This window comes from Synchiropus splendidus, chromosome 5, assembly GCF_027744825.2.
Source record: "Synchiropus splendidus isolate RoL2022-P1 chromosome 5, RoL_Sspl_1.0, whole genome shotgun sequence".
Taxonomy (NCBI): domain Eukaryota; kingdom Metazoa; phylum Chordata; class Actinopteri; order Syngnathiformes; family Callionymidae; genus Synchiropus; species Synchiropus splendidus.
The window spans coordinates 29561326-29581190 of NC_071338.1; the positions used below are offsets into that span (position 1 = coordinate 29561326).

General features: G+C 42.3%; 1 protein-coding gene across 7 annotated transcripts in view; it reads left to right on the top strand.

The window, feature by feature from the left end:
* Window positions 1-18199, top strand: part of myom2b (myomesin 2b) — a 78110-nt gene extending 59911 nt beyond the window's left edge. For all 7 annotated transcript variants that reach the window (XM_053865677.1, XM_053865678.1, XM_053865679.1 and 4 more), the window contains 16 exons: window positions 166-302; window positions 394-538; window positions 2911-2973; window positions 3071-3138; window positions 3976-4089; window positions 4174-4261; window positions 4715-4753; window positions 5500-5605; window positions 7250-7316; window positions 7623-7719; window positions 8369-8405; window positions 9072-9094; window positions 9174-9229; window positions 9296-9385; window positions 17264-17389; window positions 17641-18199. In XM_053865677.1, the coding sequence (XP_053721652.1) occupies window positions 166-302; window positions 394-538; window positions 2911-2973; window positions 3071-3138; window positions 3976-4089; window positions 4174-4261; window positions 4715-4753; window positions 5500-5605; window positions 7250-7316; window positions 7623-7719; window positions 8369-8405; window positions 9072-9094; window positions 9174-9229; window positions 9296-9385; window positions 17264-17389; window positions 17641-17850 (1466 nt within the window). In that variant the 3' untranslated portion in view covers window positions 17851-18199. The remainder of the gene's footprint in view (window positions 1-165; window positions 303-393; window positions 539-2910; window positions 2974-3070; window positions 3139-3975; window positions 4090-4173; window positions 4262-4714; window positions 4754-5499; window positions 5606-7249; window positions 7317-7622; window positions 7720-8368; window positions 8406-9071; window positions 9095-9173; window positions 9230-9295; window positions 9386-17263; window positions 17390-17640) is intronic.
* The last annotated feature ends 1666 nt before the right edge of the window (window positions 18200-19865 follow it).

A 19865-nucleotide genomic window follows, 5' to 3' on the forward strand; every position in this document is an offset into this window, starting at 1 on the left:
GATTTGATCCAGAAAAAAAGAATTACCTGCTTTTGCATCACCTGCTTCACCTTATTTCTATGTTACATTTGTGTCCGTCTTTTTCCGCCAAAATAGAAATACACGTCCTCGGCTTTATATTCGCTCACAAATAGCGCTGTTTGTCCTTCCTGGTCTTTCCTCCAGTCATCCCGCTGAAGTCTGAGTTGAGCTACAAGATCTTGGAAAGAGGCAGGATGAGATTCTGGCTGCAGGCTGAGGAGATTTCTTCTAATGTCACCTACAAGTTCTTTGCCAACAACAAGGAACTGTCTGGAGCTGATGTAAGATAGCCCCAATATCACAATGGTATACTGTACTTTTCCCTTTGAGGTAAATGGAGCATGAAAATGGTTTGTGTTGCTCTTTTCGCAGCCCAACAAGATGAGCCATGACGTGTCTACTGGAGTCATTGAATTCATCATGGACCACTTCACCGAGGAGAACGAGGGAACCTTCACCTGCCAGGTCACAGACGGAGGAGGCAAAGCTCAGAGCTCTCTAGTTCTGATTGGAGACGGTAATGTATCCACAATATTCATGACTGGGGAGGGTTTTTGCTGCCGATCACAGATACCGATCACATAGATTGACCATGAACTTGTCATCAAAAGGATGAGACCTTCTGTGTACATGATGTAAAAAAGAACCTTTAAATCATTTTAATTCAGACACATTTTTATATACCTCTTAAAGGAAGGGAAAAGAAAAACCTTGCAGAATGCGGCAACTATTCTGTCAAATGGACCACTGAAAAACAAGTTTGGTGAATCTTGGGTTTGGATTTGGTCTTTTCCGTAAACGTCACCTGAGAAAGACGGGTCATCTAGCTCTGTCATCACGCTGATATCGGCCGATCTTTATCGGTGGCCGATCAATTGAAGCATCCCTATTCATGACACATCTCTTAGTTAGAAGCACAGCAACCTTATTTTGCCACTGCTCGTTGTTGTACTTATTTTTTATTTAGTTGTATTATGATTATTATGATTGCCCCCTCCGACCCACCCGCAGTATTTATTTTCATTGTATTGATATAATTCGCACCAAGCTAAGCCGGACAGCAGGTGGCAGTGGCATCACAGAGCTCCTGAATCTCACAGAGGAGGTGTATGTAGAAGAGCTTTGGAGGGAATAATAGTGGCACATCCTGTATAATGCACCAGAGCTCTGGTTAAGGTGAGGGTTAGTTGGTGGAAAACTCTTGTTAAGTTGTTACGAACCGTGACTCGGTCTGACTGGACTGTTTAATACACATGCTGACTGAGAATGGTTGGGTTTTAGCTCTTAGCAAACCTAGAAGCTCCGCCAATGGGCGTTCCCCACATGAAGCAGAATAGCCTCCCCAACAGCTGCATGTGAGGTTTGAAACCTCCTCCATCATGACTGCTGCTGTTCCATTAGCTTTTGATTTGTGGTTCAATATAATGTCGTATTTGGTTCGTCCATGAATTCACTCCATCCTAGTGATTGAATGAGTGTCTGGTGCCTCTTCTAGGCTTCCGTCCAAATCCTTCTACATTCTCTTCATAGTTTTTTAGTCTTTCGTGTGTGTATTGTAGATCGCTGTTTCCTTTTGATTAAGTATAATACTGGACTGCAAATTTTTAATTGCATGATCGTGCTGTTACTTTTACGACAAGGTGGATTGTTTCAGCGTTTTTCTTCATTATTGTTTAATAGTCTTGTTTAAAAAAATTGTAGGGGTGGGATTTGATAAAAAATAATGTAATTAATTGGAGAATTTGTGATTAATTCATCTCAATTAATCTCAGTTTAATGGAATAAGAATATTCGCTGAATGAATTTGGTATATTACTGAATCAAATGATGGATCTATACATACATTTAAACAACAAAATATTGTTTATTTTGCATCAGTTTAACAATAGCGCAATAAATCACGATGGTGGCCATATTCAAGTTTTTATATCACCCGATTTAAACTAAAGCTCTTTTCATGTCTTGGAAATATTTGTATAAGAATTTCAATTTTATAAGAATTTCAAGTCCATTCAGAGTCGTGGAAACCCTGGTCATTGTGTAGTGAAAAACATCCCTGAACAAAAGCAAACAGATGCTTTTGTTTGCTTTTGTTCAGGGATTCCTCCATGTTTGTTGTTGTTGTTCTCATCCTAGCTGCCACGTGTCTTGTGCATCAGTGGGATCAGCGGACCAGGAACTCCTGCACTCACAAAGGTTCCCTGTTGTCTGGAGAGCAAACTGTTAAATTAAATTAAATTAAATTAAATTACATTACAATTTTTTTGTTGTAATTAATTAATTGTAATTTAAGTCCCACCACTATTTTTTTTTCATATTTCTCCTTTCAGAAATCCATCATTTGAGTTGCATATCTTATTTCTGTATTTCTCTTTTAATTGTTGTTGTCTTCAAATGCAAGTGGGCAGCTCAGTGTTGGTGTAGGTTCATGCAAACGTTGTGATGGTAGTGATCAGGTGTTGCCCCTCTCGTACTCACCTAGCAAAGACTCAAGGGAAGAACTTTGATGGACTCTTCCTACCTGGTGAAACCTGGGTCATGCCAGTGGTTTGACAGCACCAGAAGCAACTGGTGAATCAGTGTCTCAGCTCGAGCTGCCTTTCATTTACTAGATAGTAAGGGTCTTTCCGCTGAGCTCCGCTGCTCTGTCTGGGCTTTAGGAGGAATTATGGAAATGTATGCAGTTGATTAATATGAAAGTTCAAAGCATTAATGACTGAATGACTTTGGTACAAATGCTAGCTTTCTTAAATGATGATTCTTCCCCTAAGGAAGACCATTAGTCGGCTAATACACTGTAGAAACCTTCAGCAACTCCTGGCACCGCTTTAATCTTCTAGTTATTATGCTTATGTGTGTTTGTATGTACGTGTGCGTATGAACCCGCAGCCTTCAAGGCAGCGCTGGCTGAAGCCGACTACCAGAGAAGAGAGTACATCAGAGTCAAGGAGGGTAAGAAACACACACCTCTGCACTAGAACGAGGATGCTGGAATCAAACGGGGAGTCGCTCAACATCTCTTTCTGCTGCCGTCCTCCATCTATCGCAGGCCCCCATTTCAGCGAGTTCCTGTCACTTCAAGTTGGGGAGGACTGCTCTGTCACTTTGGTGTGCAAGGTAAGCACAAGCACATTCTATTGCCGTCGAGCTCTCGCTCTCAAACAGCATTCGGAGTCATGGTGCCGCTGGAGCCTAAAGAATTGAGACGAAAATGCAGCGTGACTGTTGCGGTGAGGAAACATGGGGGTTTGGAACATTGCTTAGTGGCACAGGAGCAGCGCTCCAGGGTTGAGTCGACACCTCTGAAACGAACAGACCACTGGGCTTGGAGCGCTCCAGTTATGAAAAGGGAAATCTGAGGTTTTATCATTTATCATTATTCATTCAAGTATCCAAAGTGTAAATATTTGCTTATTAGTCACTGTGTGCTAATAGCTGGACTACTAAATGTCCATTTGATGATGTGATAATTTATTTATTTTTACTTCAGTTATTTGTTGCTTTTGATACTGAATATTTGTTTAGTGCAACCACCAAGATTTTATCAAAATTTAAGGGTGTTTCAGACACTTTTATGCCACTCTGTATAAATGTCCTGGAAATGCCACATGACTCATTGACTCACATTATGACTTTTTTTTCCTGACCTGTTATATTTAGTGATATAATTTCACGCATTTGTCAGAATTTTAAACATCACTGATGGAAATGAGCTCAACTGGGCGCCAGGGGGCAGTAGCTCGCGCACATGAGACATTAAACAAAGTGAAGTCAAACTATTTGGTGATCCCGAATCCTCATCACAGGGCCCTCACTGTAGAGTCATAAAAAAGTATTTAAGGATGAGTCACGATGTAGGGCACATGCCAAGACTCTGGGAGGCGCTCAAAGCAGCCTGGAACATGACTAAGTTAATGTGTGGAAACTAATCCTCTTGAAATGTGTCTCTTTAAGGTTGCCAACCTGAAGAAAGAGTCCGAGTTCCACTGGTTTAAAGAAGACACAGAAATAATCCCTGATGTCAAGCCTGACCTGGGATCAGGAGTCTGCAAACTGCCCATCAAAGAGGTATCATTATCATAAACCTAAACGTAAGGTTATGATAAACTCCCCTTTGGTCAACCATGCTCATTCTTTTTATTGTCACTGCAGTTTTCCTTGAACACCTGTGGGATTTACAAGGCCACCATCAGCGATGACAGAGGAAAAGACATGAGCCAAATCGACATTTCAGGGAAAGGTATTTACTTTTGTGAATTCATTTGTCTATGTCTAATATTCAGCCACATATTTGCTGTACATTTGCATGCAGCGGATACAGCCTAAAGTGCACTTGTCCTGTTTACCCCGCCTTTTTCCAATTAGTCAAGACAAGGAGAAGCATCATCCATCATGGCTCTCCCAGGCTCATTGAGTTCTCAGGTGGCTGAAGAGTGTAATGCTGTCACTGGTAGACAGGAGGGTGAGCCACGGAGGTGGCGCAGGAAATAGCAAAAATGGAATGGTCCTAATGTGTTGAACTGCAACATAAAATGTGTTTTTGAAACTGTCAGGGCTGAGCTCTATGATCTAAATGCCATGTTAGATTTTGGAGTGTTGCTTGCTTGTTTTTTTAAAATGCTTTTATGTAGCCACTAGAGGGCAGTGGTGTGATTTCAGAGTTCCAGTTCAAGTGTCTGCTCTTATTTTGCAGTTTTCGAGGATGCCATAAACAAGCTCACCCAACTGGCCGGTATGTGCCTCTGATACTTTTGCATCCCACGTGTACTCACCAAAGTGACCCTTGCAATGATGCTTTTTAATGTCCAAAATCACTGTGAAGCCATTCATACCCCACTCACTTTATATCTTAGACGCTGTTCTGCTATTTTTTTTAAGTGATGAAGATGCTTTTTTTTCTCTTTTGACAAGTAGTTTGAAATCATTTTCGGCCCAGTGACAGCCTGAATCTAACAAGTCCAAATCACACTGCTGTGTTGAAAGACTCAGGAGGGGCTGATGTGTTTGGGTTTCACAATCCCAGCACCACACAGTAAAGCATCAGCTTGTAGCAGGCATTGTCATGCTGGAAGCGTTCAGCCATTGTTCCCCTCATACGGTGAAATCACTTTTAGAATTCCACCGAGCCGCTGTCAGCGACAATGTGAAGGAGCATCTTACTCACATTTTAAGGGAGAGTCACTTGACAGCTCTGCAGCCGCTGTTAGCGCCATGGATGCAGAGCCGCTCATGTGATAATGGGAAATCATGGTTACACTCTCAGGATTTAATCTCCCTTTTAGAGGCTTTGAATTCATAATTGAATGAAAAGCACAAACCTGCACTCGGGGTGTTCCAGCTAATGTATTCTCTCCAGCGCTGAGATGAAGGTCACTGTTAATTTGCCTAATTTGCAGCTAAATTGTGGAAAAACAATTGAAGTGGAAAATAGACAAGGTGACTGCCAAAGTTCCTTTTCACGGCCTCTTCCCTCTTCAGGTGCGAGCGCCGCCGAGCTGGTGATTAACTGCACGGCAACAGGCATCCAGCTGCAGTGCCACATGAAGTACTACACCGGGGAGATGAACATCACCTGGTATCATGGGTAAGATGAAGAGTAGTAAACCATAAAGATCATGACCAAAGCCTCTGCACGCTACAGATGCTTCGGAAAGGTGCCCAGACAAAAGTGAATTCCAGTTCCTCCCTTTATCCTCAAACCTCAACCCTCAAGCTCAATCCTCAATTCTAAAACTCAAGATCGTAAAATGAAAATAAATGTCGTGCAATAATGAAGCAAATGATCCATAAAATGAGCGAAGATAATGCAATGGTTTTTGTCATATTTATATCTCCACCAAGAAAATACACGTAACGTCCGTAGTGGTAGATGGCTGTGTGAGAGTGAGATGCTGGGATACTGCGATGCCATCACTGTCGTACGCGCTGCCAGACATTGAATACATTTTTTTTTAAAAGCATCTGCTGGCTGTGGTTGTAAGTATGGGTGGATGTAAGTCGAGCAGGTCGTAAGTCGGATGTTACGTGTACTTACGTTTGTAGCTCGCTTTATTTGCCGCTTTGAAACCATTTTTTTTTTTTTTGGCAGAAAATACTCAAAGCGTTCTGGGTAGTCGGGTATTCCTCAATCCTGCTGGCGAATCACAAAACTCAATCTGGCTTCTCAACTTCCTGAGAGTCGGGACAGCCTTTGCACTTCACAGGCGCGCACATTTTTGAGGTTGAGAATTAAGAAAGGAAGTGGAATTCACCCCACAACTGGATGAGCTTCCTTTCTCCTTCCAGTACTATTTTTTTGTACTCTAAATAAGACATTATCGTGCAATTATCACCATAGGTTTGTTTGAAGACCATTGTCATTGCCACCGTTGAGAGTACGCAGCACACCTTTATTTAGAGTAGAACCAACCACTGTTTGGTCTCTTTGGGCACTTCTTCTTCCAACAGGCGCCTCCTGTCTGTCGTAGATGACTTCAATTTTTACACATGAGATCAGATGCTGTATATTTATAGATGTATTTGCGTCCATTTTTGTTCTATCTTCACTTAGGCTCATATTTTTTTCATCCTGGCCTATTCATTTTCACCGTAGTCTGGTTCAGTCAAGGTTTCTGCCTCAGGAAGGGGTAAATGGTTGCAGTAATTTCAGTGTTTATCATCATTCACTTGTTACATTCTTTGCTAGTTCGACTGACCATTGTTTCGATCTCAAAAGTTGAAAGTTCACGCCCTCTTGACAAAAATAAAGTCTTATCTTCTCTCACCTCCTGTTTACACCAATCAGAGAACTGTTACTTATTATTATTAAGTCTGCAGATAAACACATTTCTTCTTGAGTTCCGTCTTCAGCAGCGACAAAAACAATAAGGCGTATTATCAAACTGCTGTCAGCTAGTGTTTTCACGACCTACAATAATGAAGTAGAATTGCTCTTTTGGGTAACAGACGTCACACTGTCATCATTTTACATGAAGTTGTGCACTTTTTTTGTCACTTTTAAAAGCACTCTGAGGTTCCCTTGAGACGACCAGATTCCAGTTCCGGAATTGTCAATCTCCCTGCAGACAAACTGGTCCGTGCTTCAAATTTTAGTTTAAAACCCGACTTAACGTTTGAGTGACGGATGACATTAGAGAGAAACCGGTGACTGGCATCTAAACATGTCCCACGACCTCTCCCACTCACCTCTAAACACGGCGTAACCTCTCGTCCTGTCTCCTCTCCACAGTGAGACTAAACTCTCCCACAGTGACAAGATTGCGATAGGAGGAACCCCTGCTATGGCAACAATGGAGGTATTAACACCTGTGCATCTGAGCGCTGCATGCTCCCTGGCTGGATTATAAACAGCTAATTTAATACAGCGGAGGTGATACCGGAACAACCGAGAGACAAATTAAATAGGAATCCTACGTTTAGAGGAACGCAGATGAAGTAAATTCATCCAGCGCCGTGTCTTCTGTTTCTGCTGTGCCTTAATGTAATTACCTGACAGATAAATTGACCGTGAATAATGGATGCAAAGGTGAAAATAAACAGCCGGGTAAATGATGGTTTTGTGCTAGTCTGATGGATTTGTTCATTAGCACCTTGTTTCACAGGTGATCGAGCCCATGGAGAAGGATAAGGGACTGTACTCTATTGTGATCACAGACCCAGAGAACACACATAAACGCACCCTGGACCTCAGCGGAGACGGTAAGTCGGCTAGTTTTGAACTCGCTTCACCTGCTCCGAAACATCTTTAAAGAAGACGTCACCCGACCTCATGTTGGAGAGGCAGGCTGATAGAACAGTATATCCTTGGTTTTCGACGTATATCTGGCTGATGAGTCACTCATTTTAGCACTTTGAGTCATGTTTAAGATGTCGGGAAACTAGATGAAGAGGTGCACAGGCAGTGGAGCGTAGTAGGGATTAAGAGGATTGGCAGGATGATGAGAACATACTGCCCTGCTTTTTTTTTTTCTTGTGTTGCTGTGTACTTATAAATAAGACATAACTTTTTTGAGTGGCTGGTGGTCCGACAAAACGAAAAAAAATCTTTTTTATTTTGAAGTGAAATATTATCATTGATCCGTCATTACAAAATGCAATTTTTTTTATTTATTTCACTTTATTCATGTTCAGATTTTTTAAATTTCCTTTTCCTCTCCTTTATTTCACTTTTTTAAAAATTTATTATTGTGATTATTTTTTTATTATTAAAAATGAAACCATACCTTTTCAGCAAACAACTACTTCTCCTTCTGAACGCAGGGTTGTAAAAGCTTTAAATTAACTAAAAGGTGACCAATATTGTTCAGCATCAATGTTCATAACTGACTTTTGTCTCAATCTTTTGCAGTGTACGAACAAGCCTACGCAGAGTTTCAGAAACTCAAGTGAGTCATCATTTTTGCATCAGTCATTGTGACCTGGAATGTGCTGCCTAAAACACAAGTTCACAATACGCACGTAAAAACAGCGTAATTATTGAGGCATGTTTAATTGTCGTCAGGTACAGAGATCATTTGGGCGTTGTCATGCTTCCAGCCAAAGCAGAAAATAGCCACATTTACGAATCTGTTTAGGAGATTCCAGACAATAAATACCACAGCTTGTGTGGAAACCATCCAAATCCCCTTCCTAATTAACATTCAAAGACAGACATACAAGCAACACTTTAGAAACACGTGGAAACAAGTGGCACCCGGATGGCCCTCTGATCGAGCAGCAACATGGCACGTAGACAGTCCCGGGCCATCTGGTCCTGCGGCTGACCTCTGGTCCTCCCGTTCTGCTCTGACACGCCTCATCCAAACAGTCATTATAAAGAAACTATTTTCCCCCAGAAATGTGAGGACACCATGATTGTGGTTTGGCTTTTAACCCAGTGTACCTTCTGGCTGGTCTTCTGACCGCTGGAGCCGACCCAGTACTGATGTCGACCCGGGAAACTAGACCCTACATATAGGGCGCCATTTTGCTATAATAATAGAGTTTATTACATATCGCTCCTGAAAAACCCTTCTGTAAAGATCAATGACTCATGCTTTACTTTCTGTTAGGGCTGAGGCCTACGCCGAGAAGAGTGAGTCTTTATTTATTTTTAATTCTATGGCTGTTTAAAATGATATAAGAGGCCACACTGATGAAAACCTTTCTCTCAGACCGTGGTAAGGTGATTGGAGGCCTTCCTGACGTGGTGACCATCATGGAGAAGAAGGTAATGCAACAGGGATGTCTCTTAATCCGACACTGTGACAGGTGTTTGTCCTCTTGTGCCACGTAGACCCTGAGTTTGACATGTACAGTGTGTGGAGACCCCAAACCTCAGGTGTCCTGGCTGAAGAATGGTGGGGAGGTGGAACCAGATGATCAGGTTAGAGTTACCTTTCATTTTGGTCGTTTAAAGTTGTTGCGTCAGAAAAAAAGCCGCTCTCACGGTTCTCATCAATTCTGCCCAAATGTATTAAGTAGCGATGTGTCGATGAGGTATCATGAAACAGTATTGCAGGGTTGATGAAACAGTGTCCTGGTTTTTTGAGGCCACTCGATGGCGCTCTTGGTTTAGAAATGACGTGAGGTTTCATTGAATTAGTTGTTCAAGTCGCAAACATTTTGCAGTGCCACCTGGTGGTCTCTGAAAATCAGGACACCGTTTCATGAAACCTCATCCACCCTTCAATGCTGTGTCAGGAAAACGTCATCTAACATCACTAGAATTAAGTACAAGGAAAAAGAAACATTTTTATTCCCTTTTTTGTGGCACCTGCCTCGCAAAAAAGGCATATTTACCATATGCATGCGTACTGGCCTCGTCCATCCCTACAAATCCCAATGGACGAAATCCAAATGACCAATATGCAATATTTATTTATTTTGTTTTTCACTCTCAAAGGCAGCAGTTTCTTCAGCAAACTCCAAACCATCTATTCCCCAACAAGCCTTGATATAGGACTCATTCCTATGGTTTAATATATTGACATCGGGAAAGTGGACTTTTCAACAAAGGCAACCTTCAGCGTTGTACTGTATGTTGACACCTTCACATATGACACTCACGTCTTTGTCGGGTTTTTGGAGTAGTGCAACGCAACTTTTCCTGTGGAGTTTAGTCTTCTCATTTTGGCCTTATTTTATCAGTCTGGCAGAACAGTACCTCACTTGTGTATCCATTTCTCCAATCACTCAATTTTCATTTAACATTTCAATATAATTTCAGAGGGATAGTAAAACATTTTAACCCATCATAAACAAATTAGCTACGCTCTGAATCACAAATGATGGATTTATTTCCCAAATTTAATTAAACAACAAAGCCATGCTTTGTCACGACACAAAATCATTTCTGACTCAGAATACCGACAAACTGTCGAGGCAGATGCTGGTCATCCCTCCACTCTGTAGTAACAGGTGGGAACATTAGATGCTTCAACATGCAGCTGCTAATATTGGCAATTGCAATGAAATTTCCCAGCATCCACCACCTGAGTGGAGGAGTGCTGCCGCGTTTGAAGGATCATTGTGCAGCACGCACTCGCTCAAGATCGCTGGATAGTAGTGGGTGAGAAACGTCTGTTGAAGAACGCTCAGCTGCTGTGAGCTTAAAAACAAAATGTCTGCACGTGGTTTCCAGACAGAGAATTCATGTTGTTGCTTGGGTGTGGAAATGCACAACTCATTGTTGAAGCAGAGAGGTCTGTTTTCAACTTGAACTTGCTGAACTTGAATGAACTTGGTTGACAGTGTTTTATGACAGCCTCATCCAGGCTTTAACCAACCCTGTAATTGCTTCAGTCACAAATCCTCCCATAAACTTTGGAAGACTCAAGTCAATTCACATTCATTATAAAAAGAAAATGACTAACCAAAATTCTAACTTGACTCCAGTAGATGCCATTTAAACTTCGAGCATCTGAGATACTCAAGCAGCATTTTTTTTTGTAGTCAAATGCCTGTTTGGATTCAATTGTGAAGGGATTTTTAAAATGTGAATCGAAGAAGGATTTGTTGACTTGCTATAATACAAGCAGCCATGCCTCGTTCATCTGCGTTTTAACATCATGATTTTGATGTTCTCTCTCACACAGTTATGCTTAAACTTGGGGTGGCATTTGATTTAAAAATATATATATTTAATAAAAAATATGTGATTAATTAATCTCTAATAATTCAGTTAAATGGTATAAGAATATTTGCCACAAGAAGCCACATTTTTAAATTTGAATGAATTTGGTATATTACTGAATCACATGATGGACATACATTTAAAAACAACAAAATATTTTGCATCAGTTTGACAATAGCACAATAAATCAGGATGGTGGCTATATTCAAGTTTTTATATCACCTGATTTAAACTAAAGCTCTTTTAATGTCTTGAAAATATTTGGATAAGAATTTCATTTTTTTTTCATTGAAGAATGGAACGGTACTGTGGTGACTTGGGCGCCCAAGTCCGCATTGTGAAAGTGCATTGGAGAAAGAAACCAGAGTACTTTCCCTAAAACTATTCCTTTAGAAAGTCAGGATTTTCTTCAATGACAAACTCCCTCCTACTCAACTTGTCTTCTGCACCTTTAAACCTATCCGCTCTCGACTCCGTCTCTGGTTTCATTAGTCCCCTACGTCTAGTTCATGACACTGGTACTGGCTCACTAAGACAGTTCAGATTCAGAAGGTTAACCTGCCCATTGTGCTGCACGTCACCTACTCATCTTGCGACACTGTCACTTGGAAGGTCAGTTATCCAGCCACAGAGGGGCGGAATAACTTCCACATTGAGGTCCATATTGAGAAGGGTCTTCCCTGCTTGTGCTGTTGATAAAAATGGTGTGATCCAATTGCAACTTCACTTGAAGACTAAAGAACGACTGCTTCGAGAACTATAGTCTGGTAGAACTTATTGAACAGACAGTGAGATACTTAAATCATAAATGTTGCAGTGATCCTTCCTGAACACAGTCAGCCTTTTTACCCAACATTAACCATTTGGGTTACCCAGTCTGGGCCTCTGAAACACTCATTCAGTGTGGTGTAAAATGGAGGTCCCGGACCCTTGGAGAAATATTAATATCAAAGCCTCACTTAACTTTTGCATTAAAGTGACTCTACATAATTTAGCTGGCGGATATTGTCAACAGACTCCTAGACGGCTAAAGAGGGAGAGATCTTCCGTCACTCATTGACCTACTTGCCAGCCAGTGTTAAGCTAAAGACCGTCCCCTGTCGGTTGAGGCTCTTTCAACAGCTGCAGCATCCTGCAGCTCCTGCTGACTTTGAAGATTAAGGTTTGAAAAACCCTGGTCCAGGAGGAATAAGTCTTAAAGTTCGCCCTCCTCCTATTTATTCGTTCCTTCACCTGCTTATTATCGGTTTGAAAACAAGAACTGGCACGCCGGCGCGTTTGGCGAAGCCCACGCCATCTGCTCTGAGGTTATTACCAATTAAATTAGAAACCTGTGGATGGTTAAAGTTGAGCGCCATTGATGGAAACCAGTCGCTGATGCTTGGTCCTTAAAACACCGGAAACATCAGGGTCATCAGAAAGGTTTTCAACCTTCATCGTCCAAAAATATGATTTCAGTGTTACGACTCGCTCTTTGATGACAATACGCGGTGTTGACCTCCCCTCACCCTCACTTCTCCTGTGATCTTTGCTCATGAAGAGGACCAACAATCCCAAAAATCTTGAAATCTTGCGCCTCCTTAACCGTCTCTCTTGCTCTTATGCTATTTCTTTAGCGCTTGGTTGTGACTTCCTTGACCCAGATTTGGTTTAGTTGCTTTTACAACTCAACTGTTTTGGACTCTTGACTGGTTGGTTCCTCTTCAGCTCTCCTCTTTGTACTCGGAACTCAAAACCTTTATGTATTTTAGCTTCCAGCATTCTTGACCAACATGGTTTTCCTCACAAGTTGAATTAACCTTAAGTTATTATGTCTTAATCTGTGAAACAATGCTACCTGCATCATTTGTGTTTATAGATTACAGTGTACTATTGTGTCTGTGCCTTCCTGTGATACTTGTTTGGTTGATGTACAGTGTAGTTTCCCTGCTCAAATCAAGTCCCTAAATATTCAAGGGTTACCGCAAGGATTTTTTTCAAACTGTGTCAGAGCCCACCCCCCAGAAATAAATAAAAAAATGAAAAAGAAAAAGAAAATCACAGAATGGAACACAGCCAATCAAAACGCGATAAAGAAACAAGGACGTGGTGGCGAATGTTTTGACATTTACTGAATTGGTAACAATAAAAACACTAGTTTTTAATCTCTCCCCGATCTGCCGATGTTTTCACGCGGTCCGTCTCTTCATATGTCCGGCCAGAATGCGCTACTTTAGTTCCGGGACCAACAGATTTCAGGCAATAGGAAGTATCTTTCGTAATTTTTCAGTGAAAAACACATTGAAAACCCCCATGATGCTTTATGTTTTATCAGTTTGCGTCACTTTTTCCACCATGTTTAAATACGTTTGATCACAAGCAATTTCATCTTTAAAATGAGATTATTTTTCTTTAGTAGAAACCCTGTATTCTCTCTGGTAAGGTGACTTTTCCATCCAATATTGATGCAGAAGTCAGCTTTCCACGTTGCTAAGTTGATACACAGGTGTTTCAATGGAGTCACGTGACAAAAAGTGTCAAAAGGAGAAGTCGAGTTAGGACAGTTGGGGGATGACATTCATGAGCTCTTCGAACTACTACCTTAGCAATGTCATACAGCCCCTTTATGTAGCTACGCACTTTACTCATGGCGCCCTCGAGAATGCATCATTTGATCAAGTGATGAGCCACTACTCTGTGACTGCTTTTAAGGAACTGCACAGGTGAACACACATGAAACCTTATTCCTGGGTGCCACAAGGTTTTGGTCCCAACTCAACAATAAACTCTCCTCAAGTTGATCCAAGCCTGGTAGCTGGTCCAGATGATGGAGATGGATTGTATCACCCCGGGGCAGATTTGACTCGACGGCGCTCCTAAATGTGCTGATGTGCCGGTCCGAGTGAGAAAGGTTTTAAACTCAAATCAACGCTGACATCCATCTATCCTCTGTGAACATCGTTTTCGACAGAGTTCATGGGCGTATTCTAGCGTTAAGTAAACAAGATTTCACTGGTAAAGAATATCAAGTCAGGAATGCAGTTATGGTCTGGAAACATGTTGGAAGTGGATTGTCACAGAAGCAGCTGAGCATATCAGGAATGGAACGAAAAACCGTCTTCACGTTCTTTCTGCAGTATCGTATCAATATCAGACCGTGAGTGCTAGTTTCAGATTTGCTGTTTGAGTTATGTTATATTATATTATATTACATTACATTACACTACATTACTTTACACTACATTGAGTGATATTCAGTTGAGTGATATCCATATTTGTGGTGGCAGAAGCATTGATTTTCTGGAGTATCATCCAAACTATGAACTCTGACACACATTACAACAACACCAGTAGCCTTTTTCCGCTGGTTATTGTCGGGGGTTTTATGTCCTCACATTCAGCTCTGTTAAATATTTGGAGTCCAGCCTTGGAAGTGTACAAGCTGGCAAATTGTGAAGGCTTTTCTAAGTGGTGGGTTGAATGCTTATTAAGTGTATAACAGCCAAGGACATCTGTCGGTGTGCTTTGAGATTTGCATGTAATGGAACACTGTTGTTGTGCTTTCAACTTCATGGTTCTTTTCAAAGTATCCAAAATCACTAATCACCCTTAAAGCTCTCTAAGCCTCTGCACTTGAATTAGGCCAGTGGAAAATAAAACCGGGCCAGAAGAAGAAATTACTGTCTCCACTGTTTCCCCAGCCAAAACAATTCCTATGAGTGCTGCCTTGGAAAGTTTAACCACAACAGCCTGGCTCATCTTGTTTCACACATCCTTGGAAACTTCTGCAATGACAACCGTATTGATTTGACAAAGTACCAACCCTGCAATACAGGCCAGTGATTCAAGACAAGTCCACGATGTGTTGCTCCTCGGCGTGTGCGTGTTGTGGTAAATGCTACCGTTACGATCAAGGATTTTGATGTGTTTGGGAGAGCTGACTGCTACTGACTTGTGGAACGGAGTGTAGCCAAGAAGCGAGCCATCAGAGGAACACGGAAGCAAAGGGGAAGATTTGAATGCCGTCTTTTAACCCTGGAGCGTAAATCTCGTTCACATTTCGCCTTCTTCACCTGATCCGTTTCTTCAGGTTTTAAGGTGGCATTTTCCCGGATCGGGGGGAATCTGTGTTGATCTTTCAAGGCCTATTTATGCTCAACATTACGCATGGATGTGGATGCGGACGGAGCCTTCTCCTAGCCTTCAGCTGTGCTCTGCATTCCGTCCTTATTTCTGCACGTTGCCATGGCTACGGGCCAAACCGAGCAGTACCACCGGAAACCGTGGGGGGCAGTGTTGCTGTTACTATCTGATACGTAGCGCTAATGACACACGAAGAAGACGTAACAATGGTGAAAAGTCACAATACATTTCACCAACCACCACCTCCTCCAACACTGCCTCAGTTTTCCTCTTTTGCGCAAGAGGTACATGATCAATATTTCATCCAGAGTCTGCAAAACCACAGTAGGTTTAGTTTGGAGTTTGTCGACTCTGGTCTGTTCCAACAGGAGGATATATTGGATATATTGGTGAACAGCAAAACCAAGGCAAAGAACACATTGAAGCATGTGATCAGTGAAGGTAACTCTGTTTGAAACGGAACGCTACAGTTTGGTTGGTAAAGGGGGCATAAATGGGCCTGTAGTAGGGGCACACCATACACATTGCAACTTTCATTTGTGGAGTCTCTGACAGATAAAAATAATCTGTTTTCGTGTCTGTGTACTCTGCTTCAGCCTCATTTCGTTTGGGCTTGGAATTTGGAAAAGCACAAACTCCTGCAAATCAGCTTGTTGATGAGCCATTTGCGCTCAGATTCCAAATTTATCCCAGTGTTCCATTATCTGGGTGACAAAACAAAAGGCTCCCTTCAATTACAATTCCAGCTGGGAAATGATCAGTGATCCCCGTGTTCCCTATTTGGAGTGCAAATGGGACTCGCCACAGCAAGCTGGCTGGTGGCTTGAGGGGGGGGGGGATGGAAACGCCAAAAAAAGCTTCATTTCAATTCAATTCAAAGAGCGACTGTGGAGGAGGGCTTGTTGTTGTCGGGTTTAAATAATCGCCGCCTTGAGGTTGAGCTGCGGCGGAAAGGTTTTTCGGCTGGAAAAGTCCAACACCCTTGATCTGAAGGGTCCCGTCCTGGATGGCTGTCCCTCGAGGCTAGAAATGAAGAGGGTAATAGCAGGTCACTGGCGGCATATTACCAAACCTGAGCAACCCAAATGACTTCCTGACAGTCAGCTGTCATTCGCTTTCAAAGCTTTTCATTCCCACTGATCACGCTTCATTCAAAGCGACTGTCCAGCCACTTCAAACTAAAGCACTCTCATTCAGACCCTGCCTGCTCACGCTAATGTGAAATTTAGTCTCTCATCATGAAGGCCGCCTTTGTGCATCACAGACTCAAAGCACAGGCATGTTTTGTTTTTGAAGTGGCTGGATTATTGATCACAATCATCCCTCCATAATTCATCGTATCCACCATCTGCTGAGAGCCACCTCTATCTTCCTGTAACAAATGAACCTGTGTCACCTGGAGCGTCATGATAGCAGATGTTTACCAAGCACCTGGAGTTAATATAGGTGAGTTTTTCGGGATGCAGTTCAGCCCAGCCTTGCAGGTTGAGGGTGACAGGGTGAATCCCGAGGGAACCAGGTGGGACGTGGAGGAGGAAGTCAAGAGGAAACCAAAGATTTTCAGAGAGAGTGAAGAGGCGGTTTAAACCCGCTCAGCTTGGCCATTGGTTAGTGAGCTTCAACTGCGCCGTTCCTCTGCTCCCCCTCCACCTGCAGGACCAATTTATTTTTCAACTTCTTCAACACAATCTGTGGTTCATAAATGTTAATAACCTGGACTCCTTACCGTCTCACAGAGTCGGACTCCAAACAACATCTATTAAAGATAAACACAGAATATAAAAGGATTAAACAATAGCATGTGCAAGTCAAAAAGGGGTTCAATAAGGGTCTTAAACCGGTCTGGTGAAATTTTATTCATACTCTGGAATGTGGTTCATGAACTAAAAAAGGAAGGAGGAGGTAGAATACTGTAGTCTTATACATCCAAACAGGAGGCGTTGACCACACACTTGACCGAGAAGCTGCAGCTCTATTTGTAATCCTCTTCCTCTTCCTCCCTTTCAGTACGTGGTTTCCCTCGACCAGGGGAAGTTCGCCAGCCTGACCATCAAGGGTGTGTCCATGGAGGATTCTGGCAGATACACCATGATCGTCCAGAACAAATATGGCGGCGAGTCTGTTGACATCGTGGTAAGTGACTCCAGCATGTCCTTCAAATGGGTCAACAACCTGTGGGGGCAGCTGTGTGTTTGTTGTGTGGATTCCAGGTTTCTTTTCAAACCCAGCGTCTGCCTCATGTTTACTATGCACTCCATGCTGTTCATTGCTATATTACCGGGGACCAGACCATTCATCTGGTGGAAGTTCTTTGGGCATCGATACAGCATGACCTTTCCTCTGCTTGTCTCTGTAATGTGGTGCGCTCTACTTTCATCCCTCAGGTCAGCGTGTACCGCCACGGAGAGAAAATCCCTGAAGCCAAACCAACCCTGACCCCGAAAACAATTATCCCCCCCAAACTCCCCATTGAAATCCCTCAGCCCAAGACTCAGCCCGCCTCTGCGCCCGCCCCCTCGGCTGCTAGCCCCGTACCCTCGAAGGCAGCGGCAGGGAAAGGAATGAAGAGCCCAACTCCCACCAGGAGGAAGTAGACAAGAGGTCTGCGCTTTAGAAAAGATGAATCCTAGCCCCCCGTCCCGCCTGTTTTGAAGCCCCGGAGTCACAAAAGCCTTTATTCTGCCTTCAACTTTTAATTTGAATGGAAATTCAATTACTGAGCAGAAGGAGGTGAAGTGAAAGGAAAAAAAAAAACCTCCACCTGACGAAACCTAAATTGGATCAAACGTGGTTCTGATGACATCAAGTTGTGCTGAATGAACTGAAGTAATTGTGGAATAAAGTTGACATTTGAATCAAGGGTTGTTCAAATGATCATGTTGATTACAAAAAACTTCAACAGTTCAAAATGCATGGTAATGAGACAGAACTGTTGAATTTTCCTTTCAGGGGTCAGTGAACAGACAGACCTGCGTCCGCCAACCTTCGCAGTGGTAAGTCTGCCTTACAGGGGGCCACGCACCTGAAGATTTTCACATAAACATTCTGGCTCAACGCCGATCCTGAATCCCATCCTCCGAGCCAGAAACCTCCTTCGTGACAAAACAAAAGTGAAAGTGAAAGTGAAAAACACTCTGTTTTATGTGTATCAGGCGATGGCAGTAAAAAAAAAAAAAAAAAAAAAAAATAAAAAATTTTATATATATATATATATATATATATATATATATATATATATATATATATATATATATATATAAATATAAAATGACATTATCACATTTGTCGCTCGCGGAACTAAAGGCCCATGTATGCTCCCTTTACGTTCGAAGTGTATCAATGTTACGATGTGACCATGACATGCTTCCATGCATTCTTTATGTTCACATAGCTCTTCACCAATATGGACACCAGGGGGAGCAGCACACAGTCCAAACATGACAAACTCCAAAACAAACATGGTGACTATGGAAGAAGTATTGACAGCAGGAGGCAGCATTGTAGGTGACGGTTGTCAGTGAGGCTGTTAAATATATAGGTAGGTAACTTTATTGTCAAGTATGCTACAGTACAAGACATATAGCATGGATGAAATATATCATAAACCTCCGCCTTTATGTCTTATGTCTCACTAGAGCGACATGTCAGGTCGAAACAGCAACACTGCCCCCCACGGTTTCTGCTGGTACTGCTCATATCTGTAAGCTTTGTGGGAACGTGCTGAAATACGGACAAAATGAACGCAGAGCACGGATAGATCTGTAACGTTGGGCATAAATGGGCCTTTAAAATGTCCCGCCTAATATACGTATTAAGGGTCGCACCAGGTGAGTACGGCAGCGGATTCATGCCAGATTTACTTCTAGTAATTCAGCATTTTTATCGCCATCAATGGATTCTCTTGTTGGATAGTAGTTAGGGTTATCAGGGATTTACTATCCTTAAATGGGAAGGAACAAAAAAACGGAACAAAAACGTGTTGTGTATGTCGCCCCCTTTATGTGGTCCGTCACCCAGCGCTGCAGGTGCAACCTTCTCTGGCACCTGTTCAAACATGATCCTGACACTCACTCGTGAACCTTCTGTCATATTAGACTAGTGTATCGCTCTGAAATTAAATTCAGAAATATTCCCAAAGGACAAAGTTCATCTCTTGCGGGGTGAAAACGGCAACAGTAAACTGCTGGAACACACCACTGGAGCCAGCACTTCGCCTATGCTGGAGCCCTCTGATGGTTTCTCAAAAGGCCATGTGACCCCTGACTCTGGTTACGCTCTGGGCAGGATGAAAGCGTGAGCTATTTTCTGGGGTGAGATGTGCTCCGTGTTCCAGCGGTGACTGAAGCTAATGGCTGGTCTGTATTTAGTGACTGTTGTCATGACCCATGAATGAATTTGTACCTTGGAAATATAGATTTTTTTTTCTTCCTATACTTGTCTTCAGCTCACCAGCCTACATCGGCCACTTCAAAGTCATACTTTCACAGGTGTGACTAGAAAGTGTTTGACATAAAGGTGTACATTGAAGTTAGATTACCTGTAGATTAGATTAGATTAGATTAGATTAGATTAGGTTAAAAACACAGACACATACCAAAGACATTAAAGA